The sequence below is a fragment of the Atta colombica genome, unplaced genomic scaffold (assembly GCF_001594045.1).
Source record: "Atta colombica isolate Treedump-2 unplaced genomic scaffold, Acol1.0 scaffold51, whole genome shotgun sequence".
NCBI classification, from domain to species: Eukaryota; Metazoa; Arthropoda; class Insecta; order Hymenoptera; family Formicidae; genus Atta; species Atta colombica.
Genome location: NW_017259541.1, coordinates 1,780,302 through 1,799,558, shown reverse-complemented (window position 1 = coordinate 1,799,558; position 19,257 = coordinate 1,780,302). Strand labels below are relative to the sequence as shown.

The window sequence follows — 19,257 nt, the reverse complement described above, 5'->3', positions numbered from 1 at the left end:
TACCCAGATAGTCAAATCTGTAGAAAGCAAATTTTTTTTAAATATCTGCTACACTTTATGTTAACAAAATAACAACAAAATTAGATGTACATAATACTGTTGATAGAAAAAAACGTAACAGAATCTATAAGCATCACATAATGTCGACAGGAGTTGCTCAATTTCTAACAACAATTTGCCTTCAAATTATATTGACAGGCGATGATAACAAAAAACAAGTCTAACGCAATTGATGGCAGACTGCCATCATTTTTTGCTCAAACCTGCTGACAGTAGTACCTCTGGTAGAAGATCTGGCAGAAATTTTGCTATCTGAGTATACTTCTAAGAATTTATGTCTCAGAAATCAGATCAAATCCTACAGCAGGCTGCTAACAAAAAATTAAATATGTCTTTATTTTCAGGAATAATTGTTTTTAAATAAATTTATGTGTAAAAATCAAATCTGAAGCATGATTTTATTTAATATAATCGATAAGCGGGAATTTATTTGACAATCTAAAAAATTTTAATCAAAAATAATGTACTTCAAAATTAAAATGATAAAAAAATAAACAAAACATATATTTGTATAAATATATCTTTGTATAAATATATGTTTTATTAGACAATCCGGAATTACCAAAACGTATTGGAATAATTAACAACATGGAAAAATTTGATGCGGATTTTTTTGGATTATCTTACGAGCATGCACACATACTCACATGTGAAGCGAGAATGTTATTGGAGCATTCTTATGAAGCAATTATCGATGCAGGGATAAATCCAAAGCAATTACGAGGAAAAAATACTGCTGTTATTATAGCGATATCTTATATCGAAGCACAAGAAAAATTTTTATACCAAGATTTTCAGGTAAAAAAGATTATTACTATATACATAGCAAATTAATAAGAATTTGAGGTTCTATACCTGGTGACAATTTTTCTCATAATTTTTATACGAATTGGAACATTTTTCAGAAATACTCAGAAATATTTTGAAAGCTAAATTTTCTTTCAGAATTTTTTATACAAGTGAATTCTGAAATATTTTGAAATTTCTCATCCCATATATATAAAAATATTTTAAACTTTTTTAGATTTTATAACATATCGTCAGAAATTATATTTACAAAAAATTTTTAAAATCTTATGATATTTTATAATTAACATATATGAAAAATTCTGAAAAAAGATGTAGATTTTCTAAAAAATGTTCCAGTTCATATAAAAAAATGTGAGAAAGTTATTAAATTATATAGAAATTCTGAAAAATTATATGAAAAAAATCTAAGAAAAGTTTTTACCAGAGTAGTGAAATAAATCAATTACATAAAGATGCCTTAAGAGTCAAAACACAAAATGTTGATGTGTATAAAATTACTTTATTCAATTAATCAATGCTATCTAAGTTAATTTAACAAATGTTTCGATCTCTGCTTGAGATCCTTTTCAATATGAAATTAAATAATCCAATAATTTAAGACTAAATGTTTCACTTATCTTCGTCTTTTCTAATCTCTAGAAAAACATGAAGAGCAAGTTGTGTAAGAGTGCACTATTCAATGTCACATCATCAAGCTTCCAGATTGATTAAATAAATAAATTTTATGTTACAAGAAAGGAATAAAAGATAAAGATTACAACTTACATAATGTTATTCGTATTTGCGTATTACAAGTCATTTGACAATGTCTGTTACGAAAACATACTGCAAAGGCATGAAAAGAAAATATTGAAGAGAGGAAAATATTAATTTTTGTTAAGCATATCGGAATAAACCGAGTTCTAAAAATTCTATGTCCGTTTATAAATTCAAGCTATTTGTTTGTTTGCGTATAAAAATTATTTCCGAGATAGTCGTTTGTTTAAAATTTTTTCTTCGTGTAAGATTTTTATATTCTCAATAGAATTCATGAGAACATTCCAGGCTCCGTGATTATTAAACTTTGAATTGTATTCCAATTAATATAGTTTTTATGTTCGCTAATTCTCGCTTTTAGGGTTATACCCTCATAATGACGCGTCACAATCACCACATTGTATTTTATGAATCACGTTCGTGTGAGACGTTAATGGTAATGTCTATGAGGTCTTGTCTATGAGGATTTTGATGAAATTACTTGATTCATTTATCTCCCTATATGCCATGCTTGCAATTCTTAAAAAAAATTCTTGATTTTATCTGAAATGTTAGAACGGAACTCTGAAAAAAATTCTTTTTTTGTTCTTTTTATTTGTATTTATTTATTTGTATTTTCTTTATTGTCATTATTGCTAGTCTGTTTATTTAGTAAATCGAATTTCTTGTATAGTCTATTCTTGATGATGAAAAAAATTAATTTGAATGGATAACTATTTTTTAAAAGTATTCTGACAATCATGTCAATATTCTTAGTTTGAAATATAAGATGCGACAAAAAAAGAGCCCTATCAACTAAACACAATAACTTCTACTTTCTGACTTCAAAAGATGTCGTGAAAAGTAATTAAGATAAACCAGAAAAAGGCTTGTGAAACCAATCATATGTGAGAAAGTTCCTCTCCTTAATCAACATTGTATCTAAAAAGTTTAGACTGTCGCCACCTTCTTCAATCGTAAACTGTAATCGTGGATGGCATTCATGGATGGTATGTAAACTGAAGACAAAGTCCATTGATCACAAAGTTCACCAATGTATTTTTTATTCAATGCAAATGCAATATCGTCTACAGAACGTATATAAAATGACGGTACAACTGCCAATTTATCAAAAGAAAGAGTCCATGTCTAATACTATCAAAAACTATAAATTATGATGTGACGTTGAAACGTGAAGCACTCGGCTATGATTCTGCACATAAACATATTGTCTTTGCGTTTACATACAAAGTGAAACATTTGTCTTAAATTATTGGATTATTTAATTTCACATTAAAAAAGATTTCAAGCAGAAATCGAAATGTCTGTCAAGTTAGCGTCAATCAAATTAACAAATTGAATAAATAACGAATACTATGAGAATTTAAAAAACCATCATTGGTGATCAATGTATAAAAAACGTCAAAAGTATTATGATAGATTACAATAAGATAGGAATATTTGAATACTTCTGTCAACAGATTAATTATGTTCCTCGATAGTTTTGCAATTCCTCGGTTGAAATGGAGAATCAGATTGTCAAAGATTTATATCAACGACATGGCAATTAGTTACGAGTATTTTAGACATTGTGAATTTATATAAAATACTGTAATCAATACTTTCACTCAGAGATCCGGTTAAGTGCAGTAAAATTAGATATTGACTGTTACTCGTTTAAAAATTAATTCATTTTTTAAATTTTCATTGTACTCGTTATCTATTAACAATTTCTTGATTTAAGATTGTATTTTTGCGTTTTAACTGAAGAAGACTTTATCAGCCGAAATTTTTGTTAATTATATTAATTTAAAGTTAATTTAATTATGACTCGAAATAAGCCATGACAATTTTTAAAAAAATTTTTAAGAAAATATACGAACAATTCTATTCTAATTACATACACACACACACACACACACACACATACACACACACACACACATGTGTGTGTATATACTCACATAAATATAATAATATTGATTACTGAATTTATTATTTATGCAAAAATTGTAATCGGTAATGTTCTGCAATTAGTTAAGTGGTGCGAATCTCATTGGATGTAGTAAATCTACAACAGCAAATGTAATTTCCTATTACTTGGATCTAAAAGGACCATCTTATACCGTCGATTCTGCATGCAGTTCTAGTCTTTCCGCCATGGCTATTGGTTACGAATGTATTATGTCGGGCAAATGCGAAGACGCAATAATTGGAACGGCACATTTATGTATTCATCCCGTTGTAAACATGCAATTCGCTCGAATGGGTATTTTTATTATAAATTATTACTTGGTTTTTTTTAATAAAAAACTAGTCTAATAATATATAATGTGAAATTTGAAGTACCGTTTTTCTTTCATTTATAAAAAGTATAAGTAAACGTCAATCGATTGTGTAACATCGACAGAAGCATTGAAATAAAATATTTGCCAATTTGTCAAATTGAATATTACTTTATCATATTAAAATTGATAAATATTTAATTTTTTTAGTTATTCGATTATATATTAAAATAATTTCCTAAAATCCATTTTACATTAAACACATTATGTAAGTTAATACACTAAATGCATACTATATTTTGTATCTTTTAGGAACTTTGTCCCCCACTGGTTACTGCAGTCCGTTTGATATTGCCGCAGACGGTTATACGCGTAGCGAAACGGTGGCAATGGTATATCTTCAAAAGGCAAAAAATGCGAAAAGGATTTATGCTACATGTCCATATATTAAATTAAATAGCGATGGTTATAAAAAAGAAGGAATAACATACCCATCAATTCTTATGCAAAGTACTTTACTAACGGAATTTTACAAGGAGTGCGGAACACCGATGTCTTGCTTGGATTACGTTGAAACACACGGTACCGCTACCAAAATTGGCGATCCTCAGGAACTCACTGCTATCTATAACAGTTTATGTAAAAATAGAAAAACTCCATTAATGATCGGCTCAGTAAAATCCAACATCGGTCATGCTGAAGCTGCGAGTGGTTTAACTCAGATCGCTAAGGTAAAATATGCAGTTTCCGGTTTTAACTCATTATTACAAAATTTGCTTTTATTTTTTGTACACGCATTTGTAGTTACACGCATATACATATATATATATGCACGTAAACAGAAAAAATATTATTCTTATAAATTATTCAAATTCAGATACTTGAATACAAAGGTTTATGCTTTCATTAAATTCGATTGGCTAAAACTAACATAATAACACCTTTAATGTATGGCTAGTCAATATTTAACAAATTAATTCAAATTACATCAAAACTGTTATTAATTATTATAGGTAATAATAGCATTCGAAACCGGCTTTGTTCCACCAAATATCCATTACACATCTCCAAGGAAAGATATAGATGCCTTATTAAATGGAAGCATTCATGTCATCCAAGAATCAATGCCAATTACAAATGGTTATATAGGAATAAATTCTTTCGGTTTTGGAGGAGCCAACGCTCATATGTTACTAAAGTGGAATCTTAAACAAAAAGTTAATGGAAAATCGAATGCTAATTTGCCCAAACTTGTAACATTATCTGGACGCACTGAAGAATCAGTAAAATTGTTTATAAATGATGTAAGTAGACTTAGAAAATAAATAATAAAAGACTCTTGAGGTTTAAAACAATGAAAAAATTAAGGGACGTAGAAAAGTCAATGGTTCACGATTAAAATGGGAGTAAATAAATATAATTATATTATAATGTAAGACACATTTGACTGTCATAATGCGCGCATACATAGTTAAATATTTCATTATTTCGTTCCATCAATAATTTAATTATCTGACTGGTACTATACATTTATTTATTATAATGTTGAATAATGGACGATTTCTTTACGAAAAGATATCCATGATCACAGGTGAATGATTTTATTGAGACGAAATTGTTGCATGTTTCATTTGACAATATTAAAATTTTCTTAATCTCCTTCTTCTAGAACATAGAAATAAATTTCAATACTCGATCTTTTAACAGATTGGCAATGATTTCACGATGTCTTATAGAAGTAGTCACTTGGTCTCAAATTTACGAATTGCTATTTATTTGAAAAGGGCACGATAAAGATGACGAAACATATAATAATTTGTATAATTTATATCTAATTTTTATATTTTACATTATAATATATTTATATTTATTTACTCTAATTTCAATCGTGAACCATTGATTCTTATAATTTCTTCATTGATATTAATAGATATTTGCTATTTCGATTTTAAACAATTATAGGTATTATATCGTAATTCTTATTCAAGAAATATATCGTTATAGATTGCTAATCGTCCGATAGATGTAGAGTATATCCGTTTATTACATGACGTTTATGCAGACGATATAGATGGTCACCCATGGAGGGGATACACTATATTGAATACTTCGCAACAAATTTTAGTAAAGGAAATTCAAAAGTGTAACAGCATGAAAAGACCCCTCTGCTTTGTATTTTCAATTTTAGGTTCACAATGGCCAGGAATGGGTATATATTTAATATTCTATAATTTATTTATAAAAGGATTTAAATGATAAAATACTCTCTAAATCTTGTGGAAATATTCTAAAATCTCACTCGAAGAGATCGAAAATTGAGTCAATCTTGAATAAAAATGTGAAAATACCACTCTTGTTCAAGATTTTCTCTCTTTTTAGGATTAGATACACTCTTTTGAAATGGGATTCACTCCAAAGAAATAAAATCTCAATCCTTTTTTTGAAGTGAAATACCAGGATAGATGGAACTTCACTCTTTTTTCAAGACTGGCTCAATTTTCAATCTCTTCGAGTGAGATTTCACTTCACGGGATTTAGAGAATAACGTAATTTTTTTAATTAAAATTTTATCAGGTCGAAAATTATTAAAATTTCATGTTTTTGCAAAAACGATAAAAAAATGTGATGATATTTTAAAACCGTATTGTATAAGCGTCAAGAATATTTTGACAAATACAAAAGAAAAAGTGTGCGAAAATGCATTAAACGCGCTTCTTGGAATCATCGCCATTCAGGTAGAATATTATATTTCAAACATATGCATCAGTATTAATAATACATTATTAGAATATGAAAAATGTATATAAATATTTAAATAAATTTCGTTATTCCAATCCATTAAATCTAACATATTACGAAATTTATCTTATTATATCATATCATTTCATCCGTAACACATTTTCAATGTATGTATATAATGCCCAGCTGTAAACGTCATATATTTGTAGGTCGGCTTAGTAGATCTCTTAGCTTCCTTAGGAATTAATCCGGATTACATGATTAGTCATTCGGGCAGTGAACTCGGTTGTGCATACGCAGATGGATGTCTCACAATTGAACAAACTATTTTATCAGCATACTTCATCGGTTTGGTATGTGCCAAAGAAAAAGAAATTTCTAGCTCAATGGCAGTTGTCAGTATCGATTACAACTATCTTAAAAATATATGTCCAACGGACATTCAAATAGTATGCCGCAATAGCAAGAACAGTAGCGTCGTGAGTGGACCCACAGAATGCATACAAGAATTTATTAAAAAATTACAGGTAGAATTGGATGATTCTCGAATTTCATAAATGAATAAAAACCTTATTTAATGATATTCAAAATATCAAATCTTTTAAATCAAACCATCAAATTTGCGCGTTGCATATGATAAATTTGTTTTAGGCTAATGAAATTTACGCGAAGGAGATCCACTGCAACGTACCGTATCACAGTTCTTATCTCGCATCAGCGGAAACTCAGCTTTTGTTTAATTTGAACAAAATAATACCTCGGCCGAAGAAACGAAGCCAAAAGTGGATCAGCACTTCCATACCTCATACTGAATGGGTTAATTCAGCATCACAATTATCATCGGCAAACTATCATACACGTAGTATATTAAACACCGTTCTCTTTGAACAAACATTGCCTCTAATTCCAAATAACGCTGTTACTATCGAACTCGTACCATGCGGTGTTCTGCAGAACGTATTGAAAAAATCTTTGCATCCAGAAGTGACAAATATTGTATTGACTCAATGCACTGAACAAAATAAAGACGTGATTTTTCAAGCAATTGGAAGACTCTACAACTGTGGCTTACAGCCGCAAGTTGCGAATTTATATCCACCGGTGGAATACCCAGTCAGCAGAGGAACCCCCATGATTTCTCCATCGATCAGGTACAACAAATTACCGTAACTATTAATCTCTAATCGTTATTTATATAAACAAATAGATATACATATACACTAAAAAGTTGAAGTATTGCCAATTCTGCTCTCCAAAAATAAATAATCATCACGAAAAAATAACACTAAAAAATGATGACAGTATAATCCGAAATTTTAAAGATTGACGTATCAACTTTTCAGATTAATAGTTTAGATAATAGAATAATAATATTTTTCAAAATCTCCAAATGACATCGAAATTAAGAAATTTTAATTTAAATTTAAAATCAGTTACACTTATTTAAATATAATTTTAGATAAAGGGAAATAGTTAAATTGACACGGAAATACTAGTCTATATTTATTTTGTGTAATATATATATGCGTGCGTGCGTGCGTGCGTGCGTACGGGCGTGTGTGTATATACACGTAGTTATATAATAAATATGTACTTGTATAACAATCCATCTCACTTTAATGTCCTCATTAGATGGGATCATTCCGAGGATTGGTTTGTTCCATGCCATACAACACAAAAATCGATAAAATCCAGAGAAAGATATGTCGACATTTCTCTTAACGATCAAGACTATGATTATATGAGCGGTCATGTAATCGACGGAAGAAACTTGCTACCTGCGACGGGATACTTTGTACTTGTTTGGCAAACTATTGGCATGATAAAAGGACAAACGCATACAACAATACCAATAACTTTCCGAGATGTAAATTTCATTCGTGCTACTCATTTATCAAAAAATGTTGTAAAGTTGAAAATTGCGATACAGAAAGGTATTAACTAAATTTAAAATAGCATAATCGTAAGATTGCATATATATATATATATAAAATTATTACAGATGGAAAGTTTGAAATAACCGAAGGAGATAGTGTTATTGTGACAGGTACAGTGTACGAGACATTGCATCCAGAACAAGAAATGATTTCGATAGATCTATTACCGCAAAATAATGAAGAAGAATACTTGACAGCACGAGATATCTACAAAGAGTTCAAATTGCGCGGTTATCATTACAGCGGCTGGTTTCGTGGAATAACGAGTGCCTCTATTTCAGGAAATCAAGGACACATCATTTGGAGAAATAATTGGGTAACATTTATGGATACTATGTTACAGATGCAAATTATTGGATGCGATACTAGGGATTTGTATGTTCCTACGAGTGTCCAAAAATTAGTGATCAATCCCATGCTTCACACTCGAAAGCTACAAGACTACACAAATGGCGTAGAAGATACAATAGAAATGAATAAACGTAATTATTATCAATTACTAATTAAGAGTTATTTGTTCAATATATAAATATCATGTAAAGATTATGCGTTTCGCGGGTTTCCTTCGTCCAAATCCATTCCTTGGAATGCCAATGTTTCGTGAATCTTATAATTCACTTTGTCAGGGCGAAGAGCAGCCTGATATTGAACTGTTCTTCCGGGGCCATTCCTTTTATATTACATTTATTGGAGTGGAGGGGGGAAAGAAGAGAAGGTGGGGAGATGAGGGAAATTGGTCAGTCTTCAATAACCATATATAACAAAATTCATCTAATTACAGAATTACCGACACGAATATATAAAGAGATAAGCACGATTAAAGCGGGAGGAATAGAAATCCAAGGTCTTAAAACTATGCAGATCTCTCGCAGGAAATTAACTCAAGATGCAATTATCGAGAAATATACATTTGTAGCTTATTGTGATTGTGCCAAGATTTCTTTAAACGAAACGATTCGAATATCAGCCCAACTCGTTTTGGAAGATCATCAAATTAACAAAGTGAAAGTCATCGAATTAGTGGAAGATGTTGATCATGTTGAATTAAAAAATCTCTCATCTTCGTTGCTCTTTGAGGCATTTGATGACATTCCAATGATACAAACGAATATCATTCTATTAACATCGCCGAATCGTTTTAGTTCAGCAGACTTATCGCAAAACATTTCAATTGGAGAATATGAAAAACTATCGAAAAATGATAAAGCCTTAATAGTTGCTGGTTTCAATCTTTTGACTAAACAACCAACATCACTAGAGCGATTGTTGCCCTTTTTGAAAGAGAGTGGTTATCTGTTAACGCGTGAGAAATGTTGCATAATTGATTATAAAAAATATTTACAACAATACGATTTAAACGTTATTCTCGAAAAGTGTACTGATAAAGAAATGATTGTGCTTCTGAAAAAAAAAGTTTCGATAGGGAAAAGAACTGTCATCTACATAAACAATGACAACTTTAATTGGTTGGAAAATCTAAAGTTGCTTATGAGTGAAAATAACTTCGATAAAAATAGTAGAATTATAATTGTCGGAGAAGGAGATTTTGAATGCGGTTTATTGGGTTTTGTAAATTGCCTAAGAAAAGAGCCAGGCGGAGAATATGTTAGAGGTGTTCTCGTTCAAGATGAGGGGGCACCTAAATTCTCTCTTCAAGATCCTTTCTACACACAACAATTAGAAAAAGATATGACCATTAATGTATTACGATCTAATAAAACCTGGGGATCGTACAGATATTTAAAATTACAACGACCAGGAGCGGAACTTGTACCAACCGCTCATGTCCATCAAACGGTTTAAATTTTTTCAAAGCATATTACATATAATAAATGTTAATATATGATAAATGTTACGCATATCAGCTTTCGAATAATGTTTCCATTTTTTAAAATTTCGTTTCCATTTAAAATTTCGTTTCACATGTTTTATAATATTATATAAAATTGTTCTTTTTTTTATAGATTCGTGGAGATTTAAGTACATTTTGTTGGATAGAAAATAATCGATCAATTGAGTTTCGTCAAGAAGATTTGGTACACGTTGTCTATTCATCCTTGAATTTCAAAGACGTACTGCTCGCCACTGGTAAATTAATATCTCATGATGCGATTACACAAGGACGTTTCTTTCAGTTTCCTCTTGGAATAGAATATGTAGGATTGGATTGTAATGGACAACATATAATGGGAATTTGTAATGATAAGTAAATAACACTACAAGAAACGATCATATAATATCTATTGTGTAATATTACACAAACAAAGCCAGTAGTAAATAAAATATATTCTTTCTAGTTCTATAGGAAACATCATTGTAAAAGATAAATATCTGTGTTGGAAAATACCCAATTCATGGACGTTTGAAGAAGCAGCGACAATCCCGGTGGTGTACAGCACGGCTTACTTAGCCCTACATATTTATGGAAAAATAAAAAGTAGTGATAAAATACTTATACATTCTGGTACTGGAGGCGTTGGACAAGCAGCTATCCATCTCGCTCTCCAAAAGGGATGTGAAGTGTTTACTACCGTGGGCACGAATGATAAACGGGATTTTATTAGGAAAATGTTTCCGGCTATTTTGGATAAACATATCGGAAATTCTCGAGACACTAGTTTTGAACAAATGATAATGCAGCAGACGAAAGGTCGCGGAGTCGACATTGTGTTAAATTCGTTGGCGGAAGAAAAATTAATCGCCTCCGTTCGGTGTTTAGCTCAAAACGGTCGATTCTTAGAGATTGGCAAATTTGATTTTGTTTCTAATAATCCACTAGACGTGTCTGTGTTCCAAAAAGGTATCAGTTTTCATGGAATTATATTGGAGAATATGTTCACTGATGATCGCAAGTATAAGTCGCTATTGTGCAAAATGATAGCTGATGGTCTTGAAAATGGAACAATCAAACCAATTCAAGTAAAAATGTTTCCAAAAACAGATGTTGAAGGGGCTTTTAGATATATGGCGAGTGGAAAACATATAGGAAAGGTATGCCTGTACTGAATAGTAACTTAATAGTAACAAACAAATTTATTCAATTTCATCCAAATGTTTATATAAATAATGTTTATAAATAATAATTATCTCACGCATAATATGCATTCTTAGTGCGTAAATCTTTTATAGATAATTATAAATATCCATGAAAAGAATGAATGTTTAGATAAGCACATTCTCGCGCACCGTCGCTATTATTGTCTCAGAGATAGAAGTTACATTATACTAGGAGGGCTCGGTGGATTTGGATTAGAGTTAACCGACTGGCTTATACTTCGTGGTGCCAGAAACGTTGTTCTAGTTTCGCGAAATGGAATAAAAAACGGTTATCAACGCATGAAAGTTCAATTATGGAAATCGTATGGTGTAAACGTTCTAGTCATCAAAAATATCGACATTGCTGACACCAAAGACTGCGAATGCCTCTTACAAAGTGTAGAAAAAGAAGCACCGGTAGATGCAATATTCAATCTCGGTTTGATACTGAAAGACGGCTTCTTGAAGAATCAAACCGCTGAAACTTTCGCAGAACCCTTTTTAGCAAAGGCTCGAGCAACTCAAACATTGGACAAACTTTCTAGAAGAATCTGCTATAAGTTGCGGCATTTTGTAGTATTTTCTTCCGTTGTCTGTGGCAGAGGAAACGCTGCACAGACTAATTATGGCATGGCCAACTCCATCATGGAGAGAATTTGCGAAAAGAGGGTGAGAGAAGAGTTACCTGGATTGGCGATTCAATGGGGAATTGTAGGTGACGTAGGTTTCGCAGCAGACATGCAGAATAACAATAAAGAATTAATTATCTGCGGCACTGTACAACAGAAAATATCCTGCTGTCTCGACGAACTTGATAAGTTTTTACTTCAAAGTCGGCCGATTGTGAGTAGCATAGTTATAGCTGGAAAGGAAGTAGGATCTTCCGGACGTGACAGTTTGATGGAAACTGTCGCAAATATTTTAGGTAGGGACTTTTGTACAATCTTATCTTATACATATATTTATACTTATTATACTTTTTAATTAACTGATTTATGAATAATACATTATAGTATAATTATAATCGTATATTTCATATTACAGACATAAGTGTCATGAAAGTTTTAAATCAAAATTCATCTCTGACCGATCTCGGAATGGATTCCATGATGTCCGTAAAAATCCAGCAAACTCTGGAACAAGAATTTGATATTTTCTTGTCAATGCAGGAGATACAAAATCTCACTTTCGCGAAACTTACTAAAATGTCCAATGCAAATGATAATGTGCACGAGGAAAAAAAATACGACATAGAAAAGCTAGACGATTAAGCTCTCTAATTGGTATTGTAAAAAATGAAGATTTCATTCCTCAAATCTATTCCGATCTCTTTACTTAAAAACAGAATACTACTAATGAAGTATTTCTTATACCAGGTATCGATGGATGTGGAACTGTATTTAAATCATTATATTAACCAATTGTTTCATTAGTTAATAAAGTCTATTAAAGAGAAACGTTAAGGTAATATTTAATTGTATCAATACATATTCATTGTTACAATGTTTTATAAAACTTAAATCATTATGAGAATAAAATTGTGCAAATTGAACAAATTTTAATGAATTTTTTATTATGTTTACATGCATTTTTTATTCAGTGCAGATACTAAAATTACTGCTTTATTTTATCACTCGAAATCACTCGAAAAACTTTTTTAAGTCATAGTTATGCAAGCAGCGTTAAGTATCGTATATAAGAAATTAACGTAAATGTCACTGCGTAAACAAATATTATAGTGCGCTACAAAGTTTATATAATTCTTTCGTCAAAATTTATTTTGCTTAAAATATCTTTCTTCTTTAAAAAAATATACATTTATTATTTAAGTTCAAATATTTAAATTGAAATTAAAATTTTATTATTAATCGTATAATTGGAAGAATGTTTTAGTGATTATCATGTATCCAATTTTTCAACAATGAAGTTAATCCAAGATTGCAGGATTGCATTACAGTCTTAACAATAAGTACTTAATAAAGCATCGTTACAAATTCTCAAAAATTATATATAAATTTTCTCAAATATAAATTGTTTATATAAATTGTTTTTCGTAATTCCCTAAACAACATGAAGTCGACTAAAAGTTAATTGGAGAAGTCAAGAGTCGACCTCGAAATCAGCCCAAATGTCAACTAATAGTCGATTAATAGTCGACTATTATTAATTCAGTTAATTAAAATTGACAAATTATCCAATAGTCAATTTCTGTGTAGTTAACGTTCTACTTCTTTGTTAAGTTATGAGGCATGGCAAAAAAACATCTTATATTATCAATGCCAAATAATAAAACACAGAAGTGGAAACATTAACTATCCAAAAATTGACTATTCAGTAACTTATTATTAATCTTGGTTAGCTGGGAAGTCTTATTATAATAAATTTTATTTTCCAGAGAAGCACAATATACTCATGTAAACTCTTATTCTCATAAAACAAATCAGTTATACAGGAATGAATATTTTGAAGAAATTTATATAATAAAGATTTTAATACAATTAGCAATAATATTATTCTATAATAAATTAGCACGTTTTTGAAAATATTCGTGTAAATAAAATAGAATTATTATACGCAGATAAAATAAAATAGACAGAATAATGCGATGATGCAATAGAAAATATATATTTTCCTATATATACATATATTTTCTCATTTAAGTACAAGAAACTTTAAGCGATCAAAGTTAGATATTGAGATAAATATATATTTCTACTCTTTTATATATTTCATATAATATTTTATCTCGTAACGTTTAAAATAATGATAATTTCACAAATTAATTTTCGATCGTCAAAGTCAACATGAAGTGCTGTGTGCTTGGGTGTGGGCAAAGAAATAAAAAGGGCATTTCATTTCATAGATAAGAATTTTTGTATTAAATGAATTAATTCCTGCACATATGTTAACGATGTAGGATATGAAAAGTGTTATTAATGTTATTTTATTAAATGTACTAATAAAATTGAAGTGACATTATTTTTGTTTACATGTCATTCATGTCCAAATAAATTTCCAGATAGATACATCGCTAATACATTGATTGATATGTCGATCGCAGCACGCTTCTGATTCACTCAAATATCGTTCCAATTAAAATGGCGACTGATCAATTGTGGCTACGAATTTTTCTCGATGCCCATTGCAATGTATATACAGTTTAGAAGTGTGTGTGTGTGTGTGCGTGCGTGCGTGCACGCGCGCGTGTGTGTGTGTGTGTGCGCGCGTGTGTGCGTGCGTGTGTGTGCGTGCGTGTGTGTGCGTGTGTGTGCGTGCGTGCGTGTGTGTATGTGCGTGCGTGTGTGTATGTGCGTGCGTGTGTGTATGTGTGTATGCGTGCGTGTGTGTGTGTGTGTGTATGCGTGCGTGCGTGTGTGTGTGTGTGTGTGTGTGCGTGCGTGTGTGTGTGTGTGTATGCGTGCGTGTGTGTATGTGTGCGTGCGTGTGTGTGTGTGTGTGCGTGCGTGTGTGTGTGTGTGTGTGTGCGCGTGTGTGTGCGTGATGCATGCGTGAAGAATAAAACTTTTGTCATCTTTAAGTCGATTTATAGTTGACTAAAACATAATTGACTAATAGCCAATAATTAGTCAATTTGTAGACGATTATATGCCGATTAGAAAAGGTCGACTATAAGTCGTCATTCGTTGTGTGGATTATGATTACCAATATAAATTCCAATCATTCTCTGGACTCTGCACTTGCCACTAATCGCGTTTTCATTCTAATTGATGGCATTCTATATCCATACGATTAATTTTTTAATCGGAATCGTGCACGAATCAACTCAGAGTTTCAATTCAAGTGTTTTGAAGTCAGAATTTGAAATTCAGAATTAAAAATCTTTTTTTTTTCTTTTTAAGAAATAAAACATTGCATTTTTTTTGTTAAAATGTGTTTTTAATGTTTTAAACAATATTTAAAAAGCATGTTTAGAACAAAAAAAAACGCATTACTTTGTTCTTTAAAAAAATACATAATTCATGTTGACATGACGTAATTCATTACATTGGTTCACTTACAGAAATTCTACACAGAATTTTTCAGACATTCATTTTAAATGTTTTGAATATAACCCAAATACAGTGCTGGTTTAGTGATTCTAATTAAAAGATATAACCAAATTATTCTGCAATGCATGAACGCAATGAAATAACAACTTTTTTAAGGAATAACTTAAATCTTTATTTGACTATAAACTTTTGATATCTTAAAGAAAAAAAAGATGCGCTGGGCATAAACGACCCATTTACTTGCTATGAACAGCAAACAAATTTGACAATTAAATTTTGCAAGCCTTTTGCATTCACATATATATAGCAAAATTATGTTTTTCCGTGAAGACATTAAATATAAAATCGCACTTGCCGTATCCGGATTCACGTTATTGCAAAAACTCTTTATAATGTCCTAAAAACAATCGACTATTATGAATCGAGCTAATAAAGATTGACAAGTTACCGAATAGTCCATTTTTAAATGGTTAATGTTCCACACTTTTTTGTTAACTTATTTAGGCATTGCGAAAAAAACTAAGATATTTTATGGTCATCAATGCACAATAAGTTAACAAAAAAAAATGGATCGTAAACTAAAGGTTCAATATTACACATAGAGTGATCTGATACCTGAGAAGAAGTTCTTTTTGGAGCTCGCTCTAACTCGAGGGAGAAAATATTGGTTCTACGGAACCCTACTTCTTTATAGTAGCGCTGGACTAATCTTGAATATGGGCTAATGCTCAATTAGCGCCGCGGCGGTGGTCGGAATTCGCGCCGATTTATAATTGACTAAAATGTAGTTGACTAAAACAGTCAACTCTAGTTGACTTTCAGTCGACTTTCAGAAGTCCACTAATAATCAGCAAATAATCAATTGCTGTCGATTATAAGGCGGCTATTGAAAGTTAACTAATGATGAGTCACTAATTAAGAACAGCCAACTGACAACTAACTTTTTATATTTGACTGTAAGCGACTGAGAAAAAATTGACTTGTTGAAAAACAGTTATTCGTGTTGTATAGAAAGCTATATTTACTACCTTATTAAAAGACTTTATTAAGAAATTTTTTACATTCTGTAAACAATATAATTTACTATTTATAATTTACCTAAATAACCTTCTGCCTCAATAATACATTAATACATTATTCAGGCAGAATCACAAGTTCATTAAAAAAAATAGTTACGAAATGATTGTTAAAAGTCAGTTTGATATTAAAAGGCATGATTCATTTTAATATACTGTTTTTAATCATTTTGACCTATTGTCCTACTTAAGTATTGATCGCTATTTTATACATTATTCATATATGAATTGAAATTCATGAATTTTCATTTGTGGAACTTCAATTCTCCATACATGTATCCCGATGAGGTTACTTTATATTCTCCTTCTCTTTTCCTTTTTCTCTCTCTTAAACAGAAATGTTTTAAATTACAACATAGAAGAAGAAAAACTTAAAAAGACACACGCTATCAGCCAAAAAATTTAGAAATATTCTAGTAAATACTATTTAAAAATACGATTTACGTCTTACTCAATATTTTTTCTTAATTTAAAATAAATAGAAATTATATTTAGCATAATTATAATCTCATAGACATATTTAATATAATATAATAATAGAATATTATTTAATATTAAATAATTCCAAGAAAATAGATGGTCATATCAAGAGTTTCTTTCATAACTTAGCTATGAACTATTTTTTAATTTTAACAACATTGTAGCAATATTGTTGTAACATTGCTACAATGTTACTGAAATGTTCCAAAATATTTCTTGCTTACTAGGATAATATATATAGAGTGCGTTCCATTTGGCACTTATAACATTTGCAATGCCTCATTTATTCTTGTTTAATACTTGATCAACAACAAGAATGCAATGATTCCAAGAGCGTTACAAATGTCAAGTGGAATGCAATCATAAAAATCTCTCATCGGAAAAAATAAATATACATGTAGCTAAATTGTTTACATTAAATAGTAAAAAGAATTGGCCAAATAAGGATAATTACTTTTATAAAAAAATATATATATTGTTTTTAACCGACAAATGATGTTGAGATAATTAAAATATTTAATTAAATCACTCAAAATAATAATTAAATCGCTTAAAATGTAAACAATTCGTGTCTGAACCTTGCTTGGGTCACAGTATAGGTCAGATGACGTGTAAGTTTCCCCGGTATAAAAACGTTTGCAACACTAATAGTCAACGTTTTAATATTACAACAGTTTGAGTTTATATAAAAAGTGCCTGTCGTTAAAAAGTTTATTTCTCATCTGCAGCTCAAACGGTATTATAACAATATTATAAATATCAGAATCAGGTATGATTGATAGCATGAAAAAAAAAAGTAACCACATAAGATACACATAACATTTTTCTAGATTATCTAGAGAAAATAATAAAAACCATGGATGACAAAGAGGCATATAAATCGTGGAATGATATTGATTTCGGCGAGGAGATCGTTATATCTGGTATTGCTGGCAGATTTCCTGATTCAGATAACATGAATCATTTACGAGAAAACTTATTCAAAAAAATCGATCTCGTTAAAACAGATCACGACCGATGGGAAAAAGGTAAAAATTCAAATTCATAGTTATACTTTTACATTTATGTATGATTGATTGAGAATATACCGCTTCTTCTGTACCAAATGTAATTACATACTATTATTTGTTAAAGAAGTGTACTCCAAAATTCTACCTAAAAAGATATGAAGAAGGAACATAACATAACATCTTGATGTGAAAACATTTATTTTTCATTAGAGTATCCAGACTTACCAATGCGTATGGGAATAATTAACAACATGGAAAAATTTGATGCGGATTTCTTTGGATTATCTTTTGAGCAAGCAAACGTACTCGTGCCCGAAGGGAGAATGTTACTAGAACATTCTTATGAAGCAATTATCGATGCAGGAATTAATCCAAAGCAATTACGAGGAAAAAATACTGCTGTGATCATAGGTACATCTTATATTGAAGGACAAGAGAAATTTCTATATGAGAATCAGGTAAAAAAAATTATTGATACATGTATACAGGATGAATAACAAGCGTAATTACGCGAGAAGAGTTGACTGACAAACTCTTTTTTTTTTAACTCATAAAAGTCATACAATTCTAATGAGGAGAACAAAGATAATGATCATCTTTGAAGTTACTTAACTTAAAAAAAAAACTAATTTTATCATAGAATGTTATTTTCGATACTAAACGAATTATAGAAAATTTTATTTTTTCCGTTTAATATTAAAAATAACAATCTCTAATATTATTAATGATCCTGCATAGTAGAAATTACTAAATTTGTAATTCATATGCGAAAATTGTAAACGCTAATGTTTTGTAAATAGTTTGACGATTTTCAAATCGTTGGATGTAGCAAATCTACAATGGCAAATATGATTTCGTACTATTTGGATCTAAAAGGACCATCTTATACCGTCGATTCAGCATGTAGTTCTAGTCTTTATGCCATGGCCCTTGGTTATCATTATATTATGTCGGGAAAATGCGAAGATGCGATAATTGGAGCTGAAAATCTATGTTTGCATCCGATTATTAGTCTGCAATACGCTCGTCTTGGTATTTTTATAATTTATTAATTTTAATTTATTAATTTTAATATTTTT

General features: G+C 30.3%; 2 protein-coding genes across 2 annotated transcripts in view; both read left to right on the top strand.

Annotated features, from left to right (window-relative positions):
- The first annotated feature begins 232 nt into the window (after positions 1 to 232).
- Positions 233 to 13,052, top strand: LOC108691723 (fatty acid synthase-like). The gene is given in 17 exon segments (XM_018199589.1): positions 233 to 284; positions 608 to 858; positions 3,643 to 3,874; positions 4,203 to 4,621; positions 4,904 to 5,194; positions 5,895 to 6,099; positions 6,465 to 6,625; positions 6,839 to 7,156; positions 7,281 to 7,780; positions 8,262 to 8,563; positions 8,632 to 9,048; positions 9,348 to 10,363; positions 10,531 to 10,772; positions 10,864 to 11,557; positions 11,696 to 12,527; positions 12,647 to 12,865; positions 12,868 to 13,052. Coding segments are annotated over 17 exon segments (6,336 nt in total).
- A 4,972-nt stretch (positions 13,053 to 18,024) lies between these two features.
- LOC108691722 (fatty acid synthase-like) overlaps positions 18,025 to 19,257 on the top strand; it is an 11,707-nt gene continuing 10,474 nt past the window's right edge. Inside the window, exons 1-3 of the mRNA XM_018199587.1 lie at positions 18,025 to 18,196; positions 18,383 to 18,636; positions 18,979 to 19,210. Of these exons, the coding sequence (XP_018055076.1) occupies positions 18,025 to 18,196; positions 18,383 to 18,636; positions 18,979 to 19,210 (658 nt within the window). The remainder of the gene's footprint in view (positions 18,197 to 18,382; positions 18,637 to 18,978; positions 19,211 to 19,257) is intronic.